Source organism: Xiphophorus maculatus, chromosome 16 (genome assembly GCF_002775205.1).
Source record: "Xiphophorus maculatus strain JP 163 A chromosome 16, X_maculatus-5.0-male, whole genome shotgun sequence".
In the NCBI taxonomy this organism is placed as follows: domain Eukaryota; kingdom Metazoa; phylum Chordata; class Actinopteri; order Cyprinodontiformes; family Poeciliidae; genus Xiphophorus; species Xiphophorus maculatus.
This window is the reverse complement of record NC_036458.1, coordinates 667,227-691,245: the sequence shown is the minus strand read 5'-3', so window position 1 is coordinate 691,245 and position 24,019 is coordinate 667,227. Positions and strand designations below refer to the sequence as shown.

The window sequence follows — 24,019 nt, the reverse complement described above, 5'->3', positions numbered from 1 at the left end:
AAATAGTACAAAATGAGAATAAATAGACATCAGAAGATGGTTGCAGCGCCTGGAGGTGTCGCAACAGAATTGACATTTTTAACAAAGTGGTGTCAAGAGCAGAAGTTCTTATGCCTTTGAATTTAGTGCCATGATTGCCATCGGGTAAAAACTGTTTTTTAGGCGATTTGTCCTGGTTTTTATTGCTCTGTATCTCTTGCCTGATGGCAGCAGCAGGAAGAGACCATGGCCAGGGTGTGAAGAGTCATTTAAAATGTCCAAAACTTTCTTGTGGAGCCTGGAAGTGTAAATCTGTTCCATAGTGGGGAGGGGGCAGCCTATGGTTCTCTCTGCTGCCCTAACAAACCTCTGGAGCGCCTTCTTGTCCGCGGATGTGCTGCTGCCGTACCAGACACACAGACCGTACATGAGCACACTCTCTATGGAGCAGTGATAGAAGGCCTGCAGCAGGTCTGAGGGGAGACGGTTCTTCTTGAGTATTCTCAGAAAGTACAGTCTCTGCTGTGCCTTCTTCAACAGCTCCTTGGTGTTGGTGCTCCAGGTTAGCTTGTCCTCCAACTCCATGCCCAGAAACCTGAACACTGGGACCCTCTCCACACAGGTCCCACTGATGGTGAGAGGCTGGATGTCCGTTTTGTTCTTCCTGAAGTCGATCACCAGCTCCTTTGTTTTGGAGGTGTTGAGGAGCAGGTTATTGACTTTGCACCACTCTGACAGCCGCTTCACCTCATCCCTGTACTCCAGCTCCCCCTTCCCGCCTGAGATGAGACCAACAACAGTCGTGTCATCTGCAAACGTTATGGTCTTGTTGCTGAGGTGGTTGGAGACAGTCATGAGTGTAGAGGGTGTAGAGAAGTGGGCTGAGCACGCAACCCTGTGGCGATCCGGTGTTCAGGCTCAGAGCAGTAGAGGTGTGGGGGCCCAGTCTGACCCTCTGGGAGCGACCTGTTAGGAAGTCCAGGATCCAACTGCAGGTGGCTGATGGGAGCCCAAGGTTTGCTAGCTTGGACACCAGACGTTGGGGAAGTATGGTATTAAATGCTGAGCTGAAGTCCACAAAGAGCATTCTGACGTAGCTCTCCTGCTTCTCTAAGTGGGTCAGGGCAGCATGAAGTGCTGTGGATACAGCGTCCTCTGTGGACCTCTTTGCTTTGTAGGCAAATTGGAGAGGGTCCAGCTCAGCAGGCAGGCCAGCGAGGATGTGACTCCGCACCAGTCTCTCCAAGCACTTCATGATGATCGGTGTGAGTGCCACTGGACGGTAGTCGTTCAGGGTGTTGATGTTGGGTCTTTTCGGCAGGGGGACAATGGTAGAGGACTTTAGGCAGGGAGGGACAGTGGCTTGAGACAGGGACTGGTTAAAAATCTCTGTGAAGATTCCAGCCAATTGGTCTGCACAGCCTTTAATCACCCGTCCCGACACACCGTCAGGTCCCGCAGCCTTCCTTGGGTTCACCTTCCTCATCACCTGCCTCACCTCACTCTCCTCTACTGTGAGAGCAGAGCTGCTGTGGACAGGCAGCTGTGATGGAGCTGTGGTAGGTGTCACCTCAAAGCGGGCAAAGAAGATATTCATCTCCTCTGCCAGGGAAGTGGTTCCCTCCATGCATGGCTGGTTGCTGGATCTGTAGCTTGTAATGTGCTGAACACCCTGCCACACCTGCCTGGTGTTGTTGCTCCTGAGCTGCTTCTCTATTCTCCCTCTGTATGATGCCTTAGCTTGGCAGATGCCTCTGCCAAATTAAGAAGCCATGAGGGGACAAAAACCGTTTCTAGGGACTAAACAGAGCGTTTGGACATGACCACCATCCTAACTGAAGTATGGGAGTGGCAGCATCATGCTGTGGGGCAGGAGGATCTGGTGCGCTACATAACATTGATTGATTACAAGCCTGACCCAGTTCTACTGGTTCTATCAGGAATGGATGAGAACTAGTGACCTGAGGTGTATGTCAACTTCAGATTTTAAGATAATAAATAAATCTGTCAGTTTTTATCATCATTTAGGCCAGGGGTGTCAAACTCCAGGCCTCGAGGGCCGCTGTCCTGCAGTTTTTAGATGCGTCACAGGTACAAAACACTGGAATGAAATGGCTTAATTTCCTCCTCCTTGTGTAGATCAGTTCTCCAGAGCCTTAATGACCTAATTATTCTATTCAGGTGTGGTGCAGCAGAGGCTCATCTAAAAGTTGCAGGACAGCGGCCCTCGAGGACTGGAGTTTGACACCTGTGATTTAGGCTTTTAGGAAAAAGAAATAATTTCAGGTTTTGACCTGAACCTAGAGCAGTTTGGTCTGACTTAACGTCAAGTGAGAAAAAAGGTGTATGTAAAACTTCTGATCCCATCTTTTCACTTTAATATTTAATTTACAAAATAATTGTTAGTGTGAATTCATGTGCTTGTTTCAGCGTTGAGGTGACTCCTGGTTTTCGTGTTGGTGTCGTCCGAAGCCAGAGGTCAACAGTTTTCTCGTCATTCAAGTTCATATTTTATTTAACATAAATCATATTGCAGTCAAAGTGAACAGCTGGGGTTTCAATATACACAATAGAATCGTAACATTTCAAGCCCCTCCCCCCCAAACCCACCCCAAAATAAAAATCAAAAGCCCACCCACACCCCACTCATTTAAACAAGCACCCCACTAAGCTAGGCCCCGCCCACATCGTACTAGGCCCCGCCCACCAACATTCCATGGGATTTATTGAGCAGCAAACTCCAAACAGATAGACTCCATCTTGTCCTATCAGCTGGCTCCTACAGGAATAAGCCCCGCCCATGCCAATCGACCCGCCAATCAACAGCTACAAAGACTTTAAGGCATGTTCCCTCCATCAAGAGTTAGCCCCTCCCACCTGCTACTCATCCTAGACCCTCCCCTTAAAACTAGCTCCTCCCCTTTACTCAGACCCCTGACCTACCACAGCACCCCAGCAGGGGGCGTTGTGGCCACTTTAAGCTAAAAAAACTTAAAATATTTAAGAAAAAAATTAAGGCGAATCTGCTCCCTCCGATTTAGAAGCTCTGCCCCTCTGTTACACTTCCTGCGAGAGTGCAGTGAGAAGCCCCGCCTACTTTAAGAACGCAAAAAGCTCCACCCATCTGGTACACTTCCTGCAGGAACACTCGGGAAAGCTCCGCCCCTTTTTCAAACTTTGTGCAAAAATGTTAGGACAAAGCTCCGCCCACGTTTAATAACGAGAAACCTCACCCTCTCAATCCAAGATCTACCCAGAGGCTTGTGAGAAGCCCCTCCCCTCTGCTAGACTTCTTGTGGAACAAAGAAATAAGCTCCGCCCCCTTTAAGAAGACCAAATCATCCAATCAGAGACTTCTTCTACAAAAACAAGTGAAGAAATTCCCACAGATAGAAAGCAAAAAGCTCCGCCCATCTTTTATACTTCCTGCATGAAAAGCTCCGCCTCTTTTATAAACTGTGCAAAAACATTAGGACAAAGCTCCGCCCCCTCTGTTAGACTCGGTAGGATCAAAGAGAGAAGCTCCACCCCCTTTCAAGACCGAGAAGCCATCCAATCAGAGACTTCCTGCAGGAAGGAAGTGAGAAGCCCCGCCCCCTTTGCTAGACTTCCTGCAGGAAGCCGTTTGGAGTTTGCTGCTTTCTCTCTGATCTGTAGCCAATGAATGAAGGTGGTGACAGGAAGGGGCGTGTCCTACAGACCACCTGTGTGATGTCAGGCATCTTCGCCACGCACGCAAAATAAAAACAGAAAAACAATCTGGTGAGCATCATTATCATGGGCGTTGTGACGTTGACCAGAGCAACATTCACAATCACCCCTCCCCCCCACATCTGTCCATCCTCAGCACCCAGCCTTCATCCTCCTCCTCCTCAGCAGAGTCCGCTCAGATGTGTCGTCGTTGGTGCCCCCCCCCCCCGTGGCGTATCATGGCTGAAGTGAAACAAAAATGGAGGAGGAGGAAGAGGAGGGGACAGGTGAGGAAGAGGAGGAGAGGGAGGTGCAGCTTCTTCTTCTGTGGTAAAACTGGAAAGCGCGTTGCGTCGTCCTGCTTCCCGTCGCCATGGCGACCGAAGAGGAGTCGAGGAGGAAGGAGGGGCCAGGCAGACAGTGGGAGAGGGGGAGTGGGAGGAGCTTGGAGGACGGCGGGACAGGGCGGGGCTACTTCAGACATCTCTCGAAGTAGGTGGCGCCGACGTAGCCGCCTCGCAGCGAGCGGTGGACGTTCTGCTCAAAGAGCCGCCGGTTCGTCTGCAGAACCTCCGCTGCCTCCTTGTTCAGCGGGTCCTCCGGGTTTGGCTCCTGGGGGTCAGAGGTCACATGATCAGTTGGGGTCAGGAACATTAGCTGAGCTGAACAGAACCACCTGGAACCAGAACCTAAATGTTTCTCGCTGATAGCTCTCACTGGGTCCAAACTGTTCTGGTTCTGAACCGGTTTCCAAACTGTTGACTGGTAGAGATGGACCTGCTCTGCAACAACATGATCCAAGCAGAGCATTCTGGGTGAAAGGACGCATGCATCAACTGTAAAACGAGCTTCATTGCCTTCACTTGAATTTAAAATAAAGACATAAAGCCTGGCGGGGCGAGAGGAAAAGCCTGGAGGCCCACCAGGCTGAACGTCCAGCGAGGGAAACTCTGGCTTTACTCGAGACTAACTTATCTGTGATCATCAGCACAGAATCTGGGATGTAATAAATGTCAAAGGAAGACATTTAGACTATCAGTACATGTAGTTGCTGATCAACAACAATAAAAAATAGATAAGAAATATCTACTAAATAAAAAATGTTTTCATACTAAATGTTTCCAGTGGCAGTGGAGGGAAAACAGACTAAAGCTGTTTTACTGGTTCTACTGGAACCAGAACTCCACCATCTGCTCCACCTCCAGCTGCTGTGGTTCTGACCCAAACCAACCTGTTCCCCTCCTGGCCTGTGGGGGCGCTGCACCAAGAATCACTAAAGGAAACCACACAAAAACCTCTGAAGACACTGAGAGCAACTTCCTTCTTCACCAGATGGAAACAAGATGGAGGCGTCAGATTTTTCTCTTTAGTCTTTGGCTAAAGACCAGGAGCCATTTCTGCTGCTAGCGCTAGGCTAGCATGTTAGCTTTGGTTGTGTTTACCCAGAATGCCCTGCGCTGCATTCCACTTCCTGCTTTTGGAGCGGTTTCTGGCGTTTACATATGGATTCAAACTGAACCAGAGTTCACTTCAACCGGACCCAGACTGAGGTTTGGAGGACCAGAGGTCAGAGGTCAACTAGCGTTCACACCTCACCAATCTGGCCGGACTTTGACTAGGCAGATGGACTGGAATAGGGTAGAAGTGGACTGAACAGGACTAATAACATGCTTTATTTATTTATTGTTTTCAAAAAGGAACTGAAATGTTTTTTACTAGTCAGATTGAACTCACTAGAAATAGATACTGTAGACCGTAGATGATGGAGTTTATTGTCAGAACCGGCTTCCAGTCCTCTCTGGATGAAGAGCAGAGACAGCCGTTAGCAACATCTTCATTTATCACAACAGAAAACAATTCAGTTTATTACTGACTGCATACAAGAACTGAGCAAACATCTATCATTATCTAAATATGTCAGAATGCTTTGTTATTTAGGTCAGAAATAGGACTTTCAGACAGTTTTAACCCAATTTATTCAATAAAATTAATCTAAAGATGACTGACAGACTGGACACAACAGAACCTCCTGGTCCGGTCTGGTTCTGTAAACTGACCTTAAAATATTTAGGCAGACATTTCCCTCCAGATCGATGTTGGGGTGATAAACCATCGTCTCACACTTCACCTTGGGGGGATCGTGGGGGTAGCCCTGTCCTACCTGGAACACACAGACCGGGTCGGAACACCGGGTCGGAACACCGGGTCGGAATACCGGGTCTGAGACTGATCTTAAAGCTGAAATATTTCACTTTATGTGTGATAATTATGTGTAATATATGAGTTCCAGTTTCATTTCAGAAACTGGAACTCAATGTTCTAATGATCTGAACTGGATCCGGGTGTGAAGAAGAATTTCTGCCAAAATTCAAACAAAAATTTTACCTTAAAGCTGAAGACAAACTTTCCTCCTTTGTAAAAACCCTGAAAGAGAAAAAAAACATTTAATGTGCATGATGAAGAAAAACTCGTCTCCATCACCACATTTCACTCCTGCCTCCATCTACAACCTCATGGTTCTGACCCGTTTTTACACCAAAACGTACAACTGGACCACAGCTGAGCTTCTACTGGAACAGATTCAAAACCAAAATACAAGTTTTGAATAAACAATCAGTGAATTTTAGACCAGTTTGGGAACCCGCCTACACCAGGTGAACATCAGGAAGATATTCTTTACTTTGCTGGACTCAGTAGGAACCCTGAACATTCAATGCAGCACGCTCCAACGTCCCGATGTGCCCTGAACGCAGCAGAGAGACTGAGACCAGACCAAAATGGCTGCCGGATTGAATGTCACCAAAAAGCTCGTTAAAGATCAGACGTTCAAGGAATGAGGAAAACATTATCATCATCATCTTCATCATGTCCCATTATTATTACGGGATGCTGGATGAAGAATTAGAGGAAAAATCAAAATTTAATCCAGTTAGGAAAAAGGCTGAAACATAAAAAATAAGGAAAATATAAAGAACTGGAAAAAACTACAGATGCAGCAAGAAAATGTGATTATTAATAAACTAATATTACCATTACATCATGAGAAAGCAAAACGTTATCGTCCATGTTTTTAATGCTGTTAGAGTTCCTGAACTCACCTCGTCTGGCGAGATGATGAGCCTAAAGTTGAGGAGGTCGTCGTCATCAGGGAAGCTGATTTCACACGTCTTTGGCAAGTTTAACTCATTGATGTCTGCAACACAAACATCATCATCATCATCCTGAACCCAGCGCTTCAGCTCACAACAGAAAACACGGAGGTTAGCAGGAGGGACAGATCTGGAGTTTTATCATCGCTGTGGTAACAGCATCAGAATTAAAGGTGATGATGTTCAGGAAGAACCAGCAGCCGGTCAGAACCCGGTGGAACCGGGCCGAGCAGACATGTTGGTTCAGTCAGGATTCACCAAAACGCCCCGTGACCTCCAACAGCTGGTTAAAACCTGTGATTACAGCCGGCTTAATCAGAAGTTAAACCTGGTTTAGGTTAGTTGGTTTAATCACAAATAACAGGTTTTTGATTAAATAAGGTTAAAACCTCTGATTAAACCAGGTTAGTTGGTTAAAACCTTTGATTAAACCAGGATAGTTGGTTAAAACCTCTGATTAAACCAGGATAGTTGGTTAAAACCTCTGATTAAACCAGGTTAGTTGGTTAAAACCTTTGATTAAACCAGGTTAGTTGGTTAAAACCTCTGATTAAACCAGATTAGTTGGTTAAAACCTTTGATTAAACCAGGATAGTTGGTTAAAACCTCTGATTAAACCAGGTTAGTTGGTTAAAACCTCTGATTAAACCAGGATAGTTGGTTAAAACCTTTGATTAAACCAGGATAGTTGGTTAAAACCTCTGATTAAACCAGGTTAGTTGGTTAAAACCTCTGATTAAACCAGGATAGTTGGTTAAAACCTTTGATTAAACCAGGTTAGTTGGTTAAAACCTCTGATTAAACCAGGTTAGTTGGTTAAAGCCTCTGATTAAACCATTTTAACAGATTAATGCCTCTGATTAAACCAGGTTTCCATGGTACCTGGGATTAGGCAGGTGTTGGGTATAGTTATAGCAGGGTGTGAACGTTTTAGCTCCGACTCAGTTTGTTTTTAACTATGGCAGGGGGAGCTAGCAGTCGTTAGCTCCTGGTTACCCAGGCAGGCTAACTGTTAGCCTGCCTGGGTAACAACAGCCGGCCTGGACGTACTGATCCTCCTCCAGAGCGGTTGTTTTTACCCGCTGTTTACTGCTCGGTACCCGGCCAGGAAGCCCCGCTGGGCAGCTAAGCGGGCCCCGGTCGGGTTACTGACCCACCTTTCTGTATTCGGAGCTGGGCCGCACTGGCTTTCTTCCCCCCGGCTCCGGCTCTGTTTCCTCCAGCAGATTCCTCGTCTTTCTTCTGCTGCTTCAGGGAGAACAGCTTAATCATTTTCACCTGTTTGTAAGCTGATGTCCGAACTCGGTGTCCCTATGCCGGGCGTGAATGTTCCACCAGATCGCTGTGAGGGGCACCGTACTGTGGATGGAGCCGGTGCGTCTCAAACTAACTAACCACACCGAGAGAAGCTGCGAGCCGCCGAGCCAGCTTAGCTTGTTAGCTGCGCAGAGGCCGGGCAGGGAGGAGCCATGGACGCTGATGCGACTCGTCAGCGAGACCACCATATTGGTAGGGTGAAACGTTAACTGGAAAAGCCTTCAAAGGAAGGAGGTAGCTGCAGTTTTGGCTGAATTAAATTCTTTTTCACTCAGCCAAATGACTGAAATTTCATTCAGCCAATGAAATTTCAGTAAAAACCCAGTCTACACCACCCGTCTAAACTAAAAAGGGCTTTTACTTTGTTCTCAACATTCTTGGATGCATTATCTACATATCCCTTCCAATTTCAGTGAGGATTAAGAATAAGTACATTTATTTTAGTGATTAGTCGGTACTTTGTAAAAAAAAGAAAAAAAGTAAAGATTTCCAAACTCGATGTTTTTACAAATTTCTAGAAAGGTTGCTGAACTCAGAATTATAAACAGTAACAGTTTTTGCACCAGTTCAAACCTTAAATCAAATACAGCTGCATTAGAAATATATTTGTTGTACGAACTGCTTATCTGCATTCCTGGTGGTTTGTATATGATAACACAAAAATACATGCTCCTCTACTGACTGAATACATAACATCTTGAGACAAACATATTAGCACAGATTTGTAACAGTAATAAGTTCAACAATTGGTAAATTCTTCAGATTTTCTTACTTTTAACCAAAAAATGATTCAACCAGGTTTCATATTATTCTCAGATCAAACTTTAAAGATAAATGGAAAACCCTATAAGTTTCCACCAGCACTTGTTCTTGGACTACTTATCTTTTGGGCTTATTAGTTCTACATTTCAATTAATTTGCTTTGTATCAACTTTGCCAATATTTGAAATTTCCATTAAAGACAATCCATATACCACCGGAGATTCTTGTACAGTGTGAAAATTGTTGCGTTTATTTTTGTTCTGTTGATTTTGCGTTATATATGTAGTATTTTTGGGTGTTTTGAAGAATGTTATTTAAATTATATAATAATAATAATAATAATAATAATAATAATAATAATAATATAAAACCAATTTATTTCCAAGTTGGATTGTTCCGTGTTTTGATTTACTAAAGTATATATTTTTTTTAACCTTATTTACGTTATCAATTTCCACAACTTTTTGTCTTTATTAAGTATGTTTTGATTGTTCTTTATTTTAAACTGATCAGTTGAGTCATTATTTTAGGGTAAAGTTAAAAAAAACTACACACCCCAAAACTCCATGCTTGCGATGTGACGTCATCGTGCAGAGGTTGAGCGTGCGCAGTTTTCCTGTCCATATTTTATTTACTACATTTGTTCCACCATTTATTTATATATTTTTGTCGTTACGCTCCGAGGGTGAAGCGGCACGCGGCATCCTCGGTCACCTGTGTGATGTAATCAATGCGGAGGTTAGAAACGTGTCACAGGTGACAAGCTGGCTGACAACAGCGGTGATCCAAACTACGCACAACACGCAACAAGCAGGCGCCACACACAATAGACACGAGAACAAAAGCCGCGCGCAGCGCTTTAACTGATTCATGTTAATGCGCGAGGACTAGTTTTTTAGCGGAGGGTTACACGGGGTTGTTGAAGGCAGCGCTGGTGAGACCGAGGCGTTAGTGTGTTTTTGTGTTTTTTGAAGCCTCGCAGGAGAAAGAGGAGCAGAGCGAGGCAGACTCTCACTGCAGAGAAAGAGAGAGACCGAGAGAGAGAGGAGTGAATGGGCACGACTCCGCCAGCTCCTCAGCGGCGGTGCGCCCTTCACGTTATCCACAGCGATCAATTCACCAACTGAGACGTTTCGACCCCCGCGCGGGTCCGTGAGGCTGGCCCGGCCCAGGAGCTCGGCGGAGCGGCGGAACCAGCGTGATGGGACACGAGTGAAGGGAGCAGCCTGGAGCACAGAGCAGCTGCAGCAGCCCCGCGGAGGAACAAACAAGGAAGCGCTGAGCTGAAGCTAACGGCTAATAGCTGAAGCTAACGGCTAACTGTTGGCTAATATCGATTCTAATGAGCCAGCGAGGAGCATGCGAGCTAGCAGGAAGAGGTGAGAGGCCGCCGTGTGTCTGTGTGTCCGCAGCCGGGGGCTCGCCCCCTTCTGCCTTCCCGGCTGCAGCTGATCAATGTTGGGATCCTGAAGGAGGAAGCAGCCGCAGGGGGTAAATAGCCTGCTAACACGTTAGCATTTCTGCCGTTGTGTTTTCCTGCAGGTGTGGATGGGGTCTATGGACAGGGACTGGGTGTCTGTACAGGTGTGGTACAGGTGTGTGATTGTTCAATTAACACAATAACTCGCGCAGCGGTGCAGATGCCTGAATGGAGGCGGCTATAGCCCGCTAGCTGTTAGCCGTTAGCAGATCCTTATTATTCCTGGCTGCCAACATGGAGCTAACAGGTTTCCAGATGATCAATATTGCTGTTATTGGATCTATTGCGGTAATCATTAACGCTGTATTTAGATGCCTTTATAGGAATTGATTTAACACCTGCTGTGTTTTACACACAGTCACTGTGAATCTGCAGCTCTTGGTTACTGTCAGAATAAAAACCAGGCTGGTAGTAACTGCTTACTTTAACTGGAGATACCTTTTGGATCAGATGTATTTTTAGGAGTAGTTTTACTGCACTGTACTTGTACTTGAGTAACATTTCTGGTTCTTCTAGCCACTGTGAGTAACTTCACTAAATGAACAACAAACATGTTTAAACCTGCAGTTTCTGTTAAAGTGAGACCTCTTGTTTCTACAAAAGCTTTGCTTGAAATTTTTTTTCTGCTGAACCCATGAAACATTTGGAAGTCAAATATTTATACAGGAAACTATGGATAAATATTAGGATGGTGTTATAATGTTCCTCCTTCCTGATTTCTTATTTCATGTTTGTTTCACTTCAGTGCTTCAGAATATCAAACCAAATTAAATATCAAAGAAACACAAGTAACCGTAAAATACATTTTAAACAAAGTGTTGCTTATTGAGGGAGAAACCTGCTGGCGTGTTTGGATCACTTTGCTGCTACAGAAGCAGATTGTTGTACAGCAACGGGACCAAGCGGACTGGCTGCTGGGTTTGGGTCTGTGGACGGTTCTGTTTTGCAGCCGGGTCAGCACCAGGAACCGAGTCAGCTATAAAGCCTTATGTTCCTTCATGGTGGTTCTTGCTGCTGCTGGTTCTACTGGAGGGTCTAGCTGGCCGGGATGGGTGAAGACCTGGACTCCCTGGTAGACCCCAGCTGGTTCTACCGGGTCTGGTTTCAGAACCAAGCTCGGTTCACCAGAGGGAAATGCAGACTCTGGGCTCTGAGGTCTTCCAGAGCGGGTTCTGCTGCAGGTTCTGATCAATAATCGACTTATTTTGAGGGGGCAGGGTAAACCAGCTTTTACTTTTCCAGATGATCAATATTGCTGTTATTATATCTATTGCGGTAATCATTAATGCTGTAAATACGTAAACAAACCTTTATGTAACCTTTCAGATAAATAACCATGTTTATTAATACAAAATAAACAATGGATGTGAACAGTGACATGTATAAAATGTTGAGGTTTTATGTTCAAAACATTAGCTCATATGTTGCAAAAATCTAATGTTTCCAATCTCTGAAGTTTATTTCTTTAAATGCAAAATGAATCTATGTAGCAATAATAATATTACTCAAGTAAATTACAACAGTACAGTGACGTAAAACTGTAAAAATGTTTTCCCAAAAAGTTACTCAAGTGAAGGTAACAAGTACTACCAACTTTTGAACATGAACACCAGCAGCGGACGGGCTACTAGTTAACAAGATAAAGGTGCTGTATTGGTGTTAGCTAGTCATCTTTTAGCTAACATTAGCTGCATCCAACAGCTTTACTCATTCTGTTAGTTTGGGAGAAAAACTGCAATGTTCTTTGCGTTTACTGGTTTGCTGCCATGATCCTAACACACCTGAGCAGCTCTGTGCAGCAGCAGCAGGTCTCCTTCGCTGCCACAGGTGTAAACCCAGCTAGTGTTTTAGCACTCATGTTGTGTTTAAAGATGGCTCGGAAAAACGTGTCACGACATGTTAACAACGGATTAAACAGTTTTAATGGCTGAAAAAAGTGATGGAAGGCACAGATATGGGACGTGCAGAAGCCTCTACTGTATCAAATAAAGATAGGAATAACAGAAAGTTGGCCACTCTGAGGTAAAAATAAAAACAGCTTCCAGTCCAGGGGGGGCACGGCTGACTCTGTAGGCGGTCAATGCTCCGCAATGCCTGCCGGGCCTGGTGCTGGATCATTATGGTCTGTCAGAACCAGAGGAAACCAGTCTTCATTCTTCCTGTCACCTGCAGCAGCGTCCAATCAGAATTGAGTTGGAACGGATTGTAACACACCTGACTGCTGCCCTGACTAACATGGCTGCCGGAACATTTCCTCAGAGTCCAGCTCTGTGAACTCTGAAGTTCTGAAGCTCTCAGGTTGAGGAAGACGATCAGCAGGAAGTGAAAACCATAGAAGAAGAGACCTGGAGCGGTGTGAGCCCCAATCAGAGCCGGTCTGATCCAAACCATAACTGTGCTGACTCGGGTCGTTTCTCCTCTGTTTACCGCTCTGACTGAATGATGCATGGAGGAGGAGGTGTCATGATGCGGGGCTGCAGGGCAACAGAACAATGTCATTCTTTGGTGCTCGGAAAGGAAAATCTAGATTATCTTTAATATGTGAGTCAGCAGAACTAACCAATCAATCTAATCATTTCTGGAACAAATGATCTCTTATGGAAACTGGATCTTGAATATTAATTCTGGTTCTGACCTGAAGTGTTTTAAAGCCTTCAGAACCAGGAAACAGACCCGGTTCTGATTGACCCAGAGTTTTTCAACAGAACCGAAACCATTCACACCCAGAACTCGAGCTCATGCTGGCGGATGTATAAAACCGTGCTGGTCGGGTCAGTCTGCTGCGGTTGCCATGATGACAGTGATCGGATGGACTCAGCGGCCATTGAAGGCATCTGTTTGGGTTCTATTTGGGTTCTACACGTCCAGGAGGTTCTGATGGGATCCACTTGCTTCTCTGTTAGCGTCTGGTTCTGACGGGCCCAATCGGAGCGGCAGGATGTTATTTATCGCATCGTTTCTCATTTATTATGAAATATTTCTTAAGAATTGGATTTGTTGTTATGATGCATTTCAGTTACACTAAAAAAAACAGAAGTTTTGATCAAAAATGTTATTTTTTATATTTTCTCCACTTTTTGTTCCACAAAGCATCAATAAATGTCAGTAAAGTGAAATCTGACTAAACGCAGGTTGTTGGTATAAATCCTGGGTCAGATGAAAGTGTGACTGTAAAACATTTTCCTAAAAATATATTTTCCATCATAATATTTATAGTAGCACTAAATGTTAAACCAAACTTGAGTTCATGTTGCCTCCCGTCTCTGCAGAGCCTTCGCAACTTTAACGTGTTTTATGTTTTCCTCACATCGTGCAGCCAGCTGCAGGAGTCCTGAGGTTCTGGAAGACTGCAGGCCGGGCCCGACTGGAGTCTGGTTCTGACCCGTCTCTCTCTCTCTCTGTGTGCAGCTGACTTGTTGGGGGATGTCGGGCAGTAAGGCGCTGGGCGGGGGGGCGGGCAGCGGGGCGCGGCGCAGGAGGACCCGGTGCCGGCGCTGCCAGGCCTGCATGAGGACCGAGTGCGGAGAGTGTCACTTCTGTAAGGACATGAAGAAGTTCGGCGGACCGGGGAGGATGAAGCAGTCCTGCCTGCAGAGACAGTGCACAGCGGTGAGACACACACACACACACACACACACACACACACACACACACACACACACACACACACACACACACACACACACACACACACACACACACACACACACACACACACACACACAGTAGTTTGTATTTCTTGCCATATCAGGACTTTGTATTAACTTAATTAATTTTAGTAACTGTATTTATTCCTCACCCAGACATTTTCCCTAACCAGAACCTAATTCACACATCACCTCTAAACTTGACCTCTGACCCCACTACATGTATCAGGATTCAGCACAAAAAACACTCAAACGTTTCAAACAAAGAACAGAACATTCAGTCCGTTACAGTTTTATGTTTTCAGGCTTCATGTTTGTTTTGTGATTATTATTAAGTGATTGCAGTGGTAGATTAGCTACTGCTGCTATTAGCTTAGCATACATAGAATTGAAATTTGACTAAATATTTGAACTTTAAGTGTTTTACATTACTATTTTTATAGTTCAGCATCATTACATATGTTATCATTTCTTTTATAACATTTCTTTTCATTTTTTTATGAATTTAATCTGCATTTTTGAGTTAATGTGACTAGAATGAATTAAATAAAAAAATATTGTATTGACCCCAAAGAAACATTAAATTGTATTTTAGAATATTCTGTAACTAATGGAGGTTTGGAATCTGAACCAAGAAAAGAGGAAGAGTAAAAAAAGTGTGTGTGTGTGTGTGTGTGTGCAGCCTGTGTTGCCTCACACCGCGGTGTGTTTTGCGTGCGGCGAGGCGGGGAAGGAAGACACGGTGGACTCTGAGGAGGAGAAGTTCAGCCTCTGCCTGATGGAGTGCACCATCTGCAACGAGATCATCCACCCCAGCTGCCTCAAGGTGAGTCGGACCGGACCGACACCAGCAGTAGTGGTTGCTCATGTTTGAGAAATTCTTTCATCTCTATAGCAACCATTGAGCTGCAAAACGCCTGGATGGACCTAGCCCCGCCTCCATTGCCCCTCCCTCACCCAGCTCCTTCAGACTAGCCAGCAGCAATTAGCAAACAGCTGCTGAGCTCATTATAGGAGCTGCTGCTCAGAGCAACGCTGCTAGAAACATTGAAGAGTGAATAGAGGAGCCATGTTGGGACAACTTCCTGGAGGCGGAGCCTCAGAAAGAGCAGGAGCTTCTTAAAGAGACAGAGGCCCAATTTCAATTGAATATTTATTGAATTCATATTTATGAAGCATTTTAATGACAGGTGGAGAAAAACGCAGAACACCAGCCCGTTAATGTCTGGACCAGGTTCTGACCTCAGTGACCTTATTGGTCTGGTCCAGAACGTCTCCAGAACCGAACATTTCTCTCTTTCTGTCTGATTTAGTCCATGAGACTCTGAGCTGCTCTTTGGCTTCAGTTTGATGGAGATGAACCTGGACAGGTTCTGCAGCCGGATCGGTTCTGGAGAGCAGAACCTGCTGATGCCGTCTGTGTTTCCATCTCTCTGCAGATGGGAAAGGCGGACGGGATCATCAACGACGAGATCCCAAACTGCTGGGAGTGTCCCAAATGCCACAAGGAGGGGAAGACCAGCAAGGTGAGTCGGTCCGGCCCGGTTCGGTCCGGTCGCCATGTTGGTAGTGAATTCTGATCAGGTCCGTCTCTCGGGTCCAGGACCAGGCAGACGGGTCGGGGAAGCGGCGGCTGGATAACGGGGAGGCGGGGCGCTGGAAGCTGACAGATGACCCGCCCCCCAAGAAGAAAGCTCCGCCCCCATTGGAGGAGGCGGCCAGGCCGGAGGGCGGGCACAAGAGGAAGAAGGAGAAGGAGCAGCCAATGGACAGCGGGCCCAAGAAGAAGGTGAGCCCGGTCCGTTCTGTGTGGTTCTGGTCTGGATCCGCTCTGATCTGCTCTGTTTCCTGTTGCCCTTCAGATTAAAGGCGCGCACGAGAAACGCCTCAAAAAGGTACGAAGCTTTTCATTTCTCTGACCAGCTCTGAAACATTTCAATAGTTTATCAATAAAAAACCCTGAAAACCAAAAGTTTACATACACCCAGTGAAGCCACGCCCACCAGTTTCCTGTCTGAGGTTGGATCAGAACCAAACTTCTCTAATTTCAGAATCACTAAAAGGATTTCCTTTTTTTTTTCCCAAAATATCTTTATTAGAATTTTAGCAGTTTAAACAAAGATCTTGAACAGTATATAAAGTGTGTCAACAACAGTAGTAGTATTACTGTTCAAGTCAAAATAAAATACAAACAAAAAAGGACAACAAAATGCCTCACAATCCTGGTTTCAATGCAACCATCACACATTCCACATATCATCTTTATATTGAGATTTTAACAGTGTATGTCCTCTAATAAAATTGTCTTTGGGAACTGCAGTTAACTTGTTCTTGTACCGTCTTCTGACATGTTCAGATCCTTGAACATCTCCTTAATGAAGGGATCAGATGAACTCAAATAAATCCTGTTTTCCCTTTAATATATATAATTTTTTCCAGAGGCAGATAACATCTGCTGCAGCCGTTGGTTTATGGTCGGTCCATGAGTCTTTTTCCAAACATTGATATTCATCTTTTCGCATTAAGTAAACTTAAGTTTATAAATGTCCGTTCATTTTTAGTATAATGATGTTTTTCAGGGTACAGTCCAAACACAAACAGCTTTGGCTCAAGAATTATTTGTTTGGAAATGATTTTCTCAATTACATATTTTACCTCTTTCCAAAACAGTGTAATTATCCTCCATGCAGTGAACCAGAGTTCCTCTGTCCTCTGTGCATGTTGGACAAACATCAGGAATCTCCCTGTTGTACCTATTAAGGTCCAGTGTTATTATATAAACCCACATTAACCATTTGAACTGCATTTTAAGAGACGTGTTGATAGAGCTGCTGTTTGCCAGTTTACATGCTGTTTGCCAATCTTCCTCAGAAAACTCTAGCAGTAAATCTGCTTTCCAAGCCTTAAGTCTATCATGAGATCCTTCAGATATATCTAGGCCTGTCACTATAGCAAATTTTGCTCAACGATTAATTGTCTCAAAAATTATTGCGATAAACGATAATATTGTTTGAAGACCTTTTTACACTGATTTAATGGAAATGACGTAATAATGCATGCGATTTCCTGCCAAAGATAGATACACTTTATTTTCAAAAAAACACTAAACACTGGACCTGATCAACAAAATAAACAAAACAACCAAAAACAAAAACAAAATGGATTCTCAGTCTCCATTAACAAAAAATGTACTTGATAAAAACTAAACAACATAAAGCCAAAGTGTAAATAAATACTGCATTCAACCAAAAGATTGCAGATTATGAAGTCTGTATATTATGTTGCCCTTCAGTAATAATTAGATTTAAATAGAGAAGATGGGCACATCGACTACCTGATGCAATAATTCACACTACAGGTTTTTTGCTCCTATTTTTCCCCATACAACAATCTTAGATCGTTGGTCTTTCTAAGATTGTGTGGTGTGTTACGGTAGATCGTCGTTGCCGCTCTGATCCAAATCACAGGTTTTCCCCGACTGGGATCTTAACGCAGCCTGTTGAATGTGACAGGCAGCCAATCAGAAAGCGCGGATTCTCCTCGTGCTTTCTGGGGGGAAATTACGGAGGGGAATCCCAAACAGCTGACACGGCGCAACCTGAAGTCCAGCCTACATTGGAGATGATATGTGGAAACAACATTAATGTTTATTCAACATGCAAAGAATATAGAAATGACAAGAGGAGGAGTTGGAGCGAAATTGCTACTGCAGTTGATAAACCCGGTAACTTTTCAGCTGTTCTTGTTAACGTGACGTAAACAGGTTCTAATGATTTTCATTCAGTCAGGACTTTACGCTGACACTAGCCACATGCATTGCAGGTAGATTGTAGTAAAGCATTAATTAATGCCTGGTTTTAAAATTAGTTCACTGAACTTGTAGCCATTATTTTGTGCCCATTGTTGGACACCACACGGCAGGAACGAACCCGATCGAACCGTTATACCTAGGATTTCTGTCGGCTAATGTTTGGTCTCTGTCAGGTTTTAAAAATGGGCCGACAATCAGCCGACAGCTCTAAGATCGTGTTGTGTGAGCTGGGCTTTACACTGAGGAAATGAGGTCAGAGGTCAGTGGAGAGCACCGGAGTTGAGCCTTTTTTCATTCGGTGTCATTAGCAGAAAGAGAAAAAGACCGGAAGAGACGATAAAGCCGATAATTGAAATGAGGTCGATAGTTTTATATGTAACATTATTGAGTGATAAAACTCTGATATGATTCCTTTCTTCAAACTGTCCTTTGTTAACATTTTTTCTAAAGGTGACTTGGGAGGTTTTGTCAACTCATCATTTTGATTTGTTCTTATGAAGTTTCTGAGTTGGAGATATTTAAAGAAATGTTGGACACCACACGGCAGGAACCGTGTGGTGTCCAACCACACCTAGATAAATTTCCTATCTAGGTTAAATTTATGTTGCAGATCCTGAAAGCTCATTAGTTTGTCTGAGTCCTTTGTCTTTCCATACTTTAAATATTGAATCAGCTCTACCAGGTACAAACGTCGGTTACCCCACACTGGACTGAACAGCGATAAACAATTTGGTTCATTTTTTTTTTTCTCCGAAGAGTTTTTGCGGCGCTAGTGGCTCGTATTTTTTCTATTGTAGGCAGACAGGAAGGAGGGCGAGGAGAGGGGGGAAGACATGCGGTAAAGGTTGTCGGGACCGGGAGTCGAACCCGCGACGTCTGCGTCGAGGACTAAGGCCTCCAAACGTGGGGCGTGCTAACCAGCTGCGCCACCACAGCACGCCCCACAATTTGGTTCATTTAAATTTTTTTTACATCTCTCCATAGTCTTAAGAAATGGATTTTTAGTATGTTTCAGAAGCTTTGATATTGAATTTGAATATAAATATGAAGGGAGTAAAAGGATTTCTGTTTGCTAAAAGGCATCAAGCGGAAACATGAAGACATTAATAAATAATCTGACAGATTGTAATCCATCATTGCATCTTTTAGCAAAGGGAAACGGTTCTGAGCTGAAGGTTTGGTTCTGATCTAACAGACAGGAAGCAGCGTGTCGGTTGATGTGAATTTAAACACAGAAGTTTCTTCCTGTTCTGTGGTCAGAAGCCCAAACAGGAAGTGGGCGAGTCGAACGGACCCGGTTCTTCCTCTGTGGCGGCAGGAGGCCAGCAGAGCTCGTCCTCATCCCAGCCAGCAGGGGGCAGCGCGGCGGCGGCCGGAGCGGCGTCCAGCGCTGAGCAACGTTCGCATCACCGCGAGAAGCTGGAGCGTTTCCGCAGGATGTGCCTGCTGGAGCGCCGCCCCGAGTCCTCCTCCTCCTCGTCCTCCAGCTCCGAGTCCGACTCCGAGTCCGACTCGGACGACTCGCTCCGGGACGAGCAGGGGGGTGGGTCCTCGCCCTCGTCGTCCTCCCCGGCCCCTCCCCCTCCCGTTGTCTATGGCAACAGCGGCGGGAGCCGCGCTGAGCGGGAGCGGAGCCGCAGCGAGCGGGAGCGGGCGCGGCGGCTGGCCGAACTCGGCTTCAGCGCCAGCGACGAGTCAGAGGGCGAGGGGGGGCGAGGCGAGGAGGAGCGGGAGGAGGAGCCGGCGCGAGGGGGCGGGGACAAGGCCCGGCGGAGAGGAGGGGGCGGGGCAGACGTGCCGTCAAGGGGACGGAAGCCCGGTCTGATGGACCCGGAGGAGGACGACGTTCCGGAGCGGAGCAGGAAGAACTCTGCCTCCCTGCCCCCCCCCTCGCCGCTCTCGTCCAATCAGATCCCTCCGTCCTCGCTGCACGACGGCTTCGCAGCGAAGCAGCGCAGCAACGGACAGGAAGCGCGCAACGGGCGGACCCGGGGTGGGGCTGGGGGCGGGGAGAAAGAGAACGCCAGTGGCGTTCTGACCAATCACAGACACGGCGGCGGAGGGGGCGGAGCCAAAGGCAGCCGCGGCAACAAGATCCGCAACAACAGCAAGACGCCGAGCCAGAGGAGCGGCGTGTCATCCTCTATCCCCACCGCCAACGGGGGGGGCGTGGCCAGCAGCGGCCTGCTGATGTCGGCCATGGCGGCGTCGCCGTGCTCGCAGCCGTCCCGCCTGGCACCGCGCTCTCAGGTGATGAAACGCAGCCCCCCCGCCGTGCCCTCGCCCCCCCGGCCTGTCCAGATGGAGCGGCACCTGGTGCGGCCGCCTCCCACCTGTCCGGAGCCCAGCTGCCTGCTGCTGGACTGCGGCTCCGCCCATATCATGACGCGTGACGTCTGGCTGCGAGTCTTCACCTACCTGAGCCAGCGGGAGCTCTGCGTCTGCATGAGGGTGTGTCGCACCTGGAGCCGTTGGTGAGTCACTTCCTGTTTCTTGCTGGGCGGCTCGCCAGCCAGTCAACCGTTGACCTGTTGACCCGTTGACCCGTCCAGGTGCTGCGACAAGAGGCTGTGGACGCAGATCGACCTGAGCCGCCAGCGCTCCATCACCCCCCCGATGCTGAGCGGCATCATCAGGCGGCAGCCGGTCTCCCTCAACCTGGGCTGCACCAACATCTCCAAGAAGCAGCTGATGTGGCTCATCAACCGCTTACCAGGTGACGCTCTCGCGCACACCTCTGTACCGCTCCGTGTCGCTCTCCCGGATTGTTCTCGTATCTCTCGTATCTCTCGTATCTCACCCTCTCTCCCCCTCCAGGTCTTCTGGAGCTGAACGTCTCCGGCTGCGCCTGGCCGGCCGTCTCAGCTCTCTGTCAGGCCGTCTGTCCGTGTCTGAAGCTTTTGGACCTCAGCAGAGTGGAAGATCTTAAAGACTCTCACCTGAGGGAGCTGCTGGCCCCCCCACCTGAGTCCCGGACAGGTGAGTCCCTCCCCGCCTCTCTAACCTTCTGTTGCTCGGCCCAGAGCGGCTCTGAGTGTCCTGCGCTCTGATTGGTCCTCAGCTCCCAGCGAGAGCAGGGTGGGGCGGTTCCAGAACGTGACAGAGCTGCGACTGGCCGGTTTGGACCTGACGGACGCGTCGTCCCGCCTCCTGGTGCGCCACACCCCCCAGCTGACCCGGCTGGACCTGAGCCACTGCCTGAACGTCAGCGACCAGACGGTCCGCAACCTCGCCGTGTCGCCGCTGAGGGAGAGCCTCACTCACCTCAACCTGGCAGGTAGGCGGGGCCAGCGCTCCTCCTCCTCATCCTCGCTCTTTGTCAGGCTCACTGTGTGTGTGTGTGTGCAGGCTGTGTGAAGCTAACTGAACAGTGCGTCCAGCTGCTCCAGTGCTGCTCCGCCCTGCAGATGGTGGACCTGCGCTCCTGCTCCCTCCTCTCCACCGAGTCGGGACAGCTGCTCTCCTTCCCCTTCCTGTCCTCCTCTTCCTCCACCTCCTCTTCCTCGGCCGGCGCCGCCGCCGTTGCTGCTAACTCGTCCTCCTCGGCTCTTCCTGATGACAGAACGCTGCTGAAGAACAGCTAAGTCATATGACTGCTTTAAGCCCCGCCTCCGCCCGTGTTACACTACAAGCAGGTGAGGAAGAGGAGGAGCAGCTCTTCCTCGGAGGAGACTTGGTGAAACTTAGCAACCCTGAGCATGTACATATTCGTTCTCTGTACATTTATGGGTGTGTGTATATACCTGTAGTTTACTGTAAATGACCTTTGACCTTCCTGAACACTCCCTCCCTTCGACCAATCACGGCACCCCTCGTCAGCTGCTGATTCAGCCACACACACACACACACCCTGAGCTGCTTCCTGAAACGTTCCAGCTCAGCGTTCCTCCACATTCCCATCAGAACCTCTGTGGGTCCGTTCGGATCGGTTTGGACCCGTGCACAGGCCTCCAGTCTGTTCCGGCACCGGGTGTTTGGGTCGACCCTTTACCCTGCCCCTGTGTGTGTGTGTGTGTGTGTGTGTGGGTGGGTGTGTGTGGGTGTGTGTGTGTGTTTAAACTGAGCCTCGCCAGCCCCTCCTCCTCGGTTCCAGTCCGATCGGATCTTGATCCCGTGTTATTTCTCAGGAGTATTTTTTGTTGACTTTAATTTATTCGGTGCCACAGCAGCACTTCCCGCCGCGGTCTGAGCCGAGCCGGTTCTGGTCTGGTTCAGGGTTCTGCTGCAGCTCGGTCCGGTTGGAGGAAAGGGGACGGAGAAACTCCACAGAGTGACTCATCTTGGTTTTTAGAGGATCTTCATATCGCTACTCGTCTGCGGCTTTGGGTCGCTGATCTCTGAGGAGAGGAGGTCCGGTCCGGTTCTGGGTCTGGATTTATTCTGGAAAATGTTGTTCATCTCCTTTAGATTATATCAGAGCCTTCATGTCTTTATTTTCTATTTCAATTCATTTTCAGTATCAAAACAAATAAAACTGTCAGAAGGAAGGAGAGGCTCAACCAGGCAGACACCCGAAAACTGGTTCCGATCCAAAATGACCAAATCAACAGAATTCCAAAGATGATTGCGGCTCTGAACAGATTCCCAACCTAAACCCAGATTCTGAAACTCTGAACTGATTCTTGTTCTGACCCGGTTCCTGGCTCTGACCCGGTTCCGAAGACGTTTTCTGCCGAGATGCATAAAGGAATAATAATAATTCAGACATTTTCTGGTCGTTTCTCAACTGAAGCCGAGTGAAAAGCTGCCAAACCCTGGAAGATTTCAGGACGGGTCAGATCAGAACCAGTTCAGAAACTGGATCAGAGGACAGAGAACTGAACTTTACTCCTGAGAAAAAATGATAAGCGGTTTATCACTGACTGCTGCTCCTCTCTGTATTAATTCGGAACCGACCCGGTTTGGCCCGGTTCTGTTCTGCAGAGTGTTTGCTGGTGGGCTGAATGTTGCGGCGCCTCCGCCCTCGTTGTGCCATAAACAGCAGCAGCTCAGCTTTTTATACGTTTTAAGTTGTTTTTTACAGTGTGGGGGGGGGTCACTTTGTGGGCTTCACCTAGCAACAGGTGAGCAGATCGAAGCTGATTGGTTGAACATATCAGTTTCGGATCTTAGTATATTCTCCATGCACTGGATCAACCCGACGTTCCCTGCTCCTCTTTTTTTTGCCAAATGTAGTTTTTGTTGTGGAAAAAGGGGCATTTCCTGTTTCTTTCTGTGTTCGGTTTGTTTTTCTATTTTGTCCACGACTCTTCCAATGTGTTGATGGGAAACGAGGAAGAAGGTGGAACAAACGGTGAAAACAGACAAAAAAAGACCAACTCAAGGCAGCTACGTATGAATGACTACTGTACAATGATGAATAAAGAAGCAATGGGTTCGTTTTTACTCCTGTCTCGGTGTGCTTATTTCTCATTCTCTGCTGGTTTAGCCTTAAATTGACTAAAAAACAGGAGATCTCAGTTCCTCCATCATCACAGAGGAGATCCAGCAGCACTTCCGGTTCTGCCTGGAAGATCCATCAGAGTTCTGGTTCTGGATCAGATGATCCAGAGCAGCCGCTTTACTTCAGCTCCACGAGATGAAGGCTGTCAGCATAATCTTCATCGTCCTTCAAGTTCAGATAGGAGCAAGACCCAACCCGTCCAGAGGACTCCAGACCTGCAGGGGGCGCTCCACTTCATTCTGGGTTGTTTCATAGGATAAAGCTTAACTGAACGGACTCCTGTTTTACTCACTTGTGAACAGATTCACAAAAACTGAATGTTTTGTGAACAATAAACATTGTTTTATAATTAAAGTCTGGACTTAATTCTCTGGCATAACCTTAAATGGGTCGTTTTTACTGGAAAAACCCTCCAACATGACTGGGTCAAAGTTGCTCCACAATGATGCTTCAGACTTTGTACCAGTTATGTTTAGGGAGAAAGTATTTCTTCACAGAGAGGCAGGTTGGTCAGATAAGTTTTTAGATGGAGTTATCTCCTTAATAATATTTATGTATTTACTCAAATGATCTGTTATTTTTCTGATCACCAGACTACACATGTACTTTCGGTTCTATGGGGTAATACACCCTCCGCAACAGGAGGTGGCGGTAATGGTGCCTTCCTCCCGGATGGTTTTTTTTTTTTTTTTTTTTTTTTTTTTTTTTTTTTTATTGACAATAAAGGGGTTTACAAAATAG

General features: G+C 46.8%; 2 protein-coding genes across 3 annotated transcripts; one reads left to right on the top strand and one right to left on the bottom strand.

Annotated features, from left to right (window-relative positions):
- Positions 1-3,438: 3,438 nt before the first annotated feature.
- ube2m (ubiquitin conjugating enzyme E2 M) lies at positions 3,439-8,281 on the bottom strand. The gene is made up of 6 exons (XM_005812470.2): positions 7,976-8,281; positions 6,768-6,862; positions 6,055-6,093; positions 5,727-5,830; positions 5,404-5,467; positions 3,439-4,281 (listed from the first exon to the last, which is right to left on the bottom strand). Exons 1-6 carry the CDS (start codon positions 8,088-8,090, stop codon positions 4,141-4,143), a joined length of 558 nt encoding a protein of 185 aa, XP_005812527.1. The 5' UTR covers positions 8,091-8,281; the 3' UTR covers positions 3,439-4,140.
- A 1,204-nt stretch (positions 8,282-9,485) lies between these two features.
- Positions 9,486-23,220, top strand: LOC102221684 (F-box/LRR-repeat protein 19-like). 2 transcript variants are annotated; one of them, XM_023349140.1, is made up of 11 exons: positions 9,486-10,276; positions 13,786-13,986; positions 14,707-14,850; positions 15,464-15,550; positions 15,628-15,813; positions 15,887-15,919; positions 19,099-20,309; positions 20,388-20,551; positions 20,653-20,814; positions 20,897-21,112; positions 21,184-23,220. In XM_023349140.1, exons 2-11 carry the CDS (start codon positions 13,801-13,803, stop codon positions 21,417-21,419), a joined length of 2,625 nt encoding a protein of 874 aa, XP_023204908.1. In that variant the 5' UTR covers positions 9,486-10,276; positions 13,786-13,800; the 3' UTR covers positions 21,420-23,220. The 2 variants fall into 2 exon arrangements, with proteins under 2 accessions (XP_023204908.1, XP_023204907.1); XM_023349139.1 differs by having other exon boundaries at positions 9,488-10,276; positions 19,096-20,309.
- Positions 23,221-24,019: the final 799 nt, after the last annotated feature.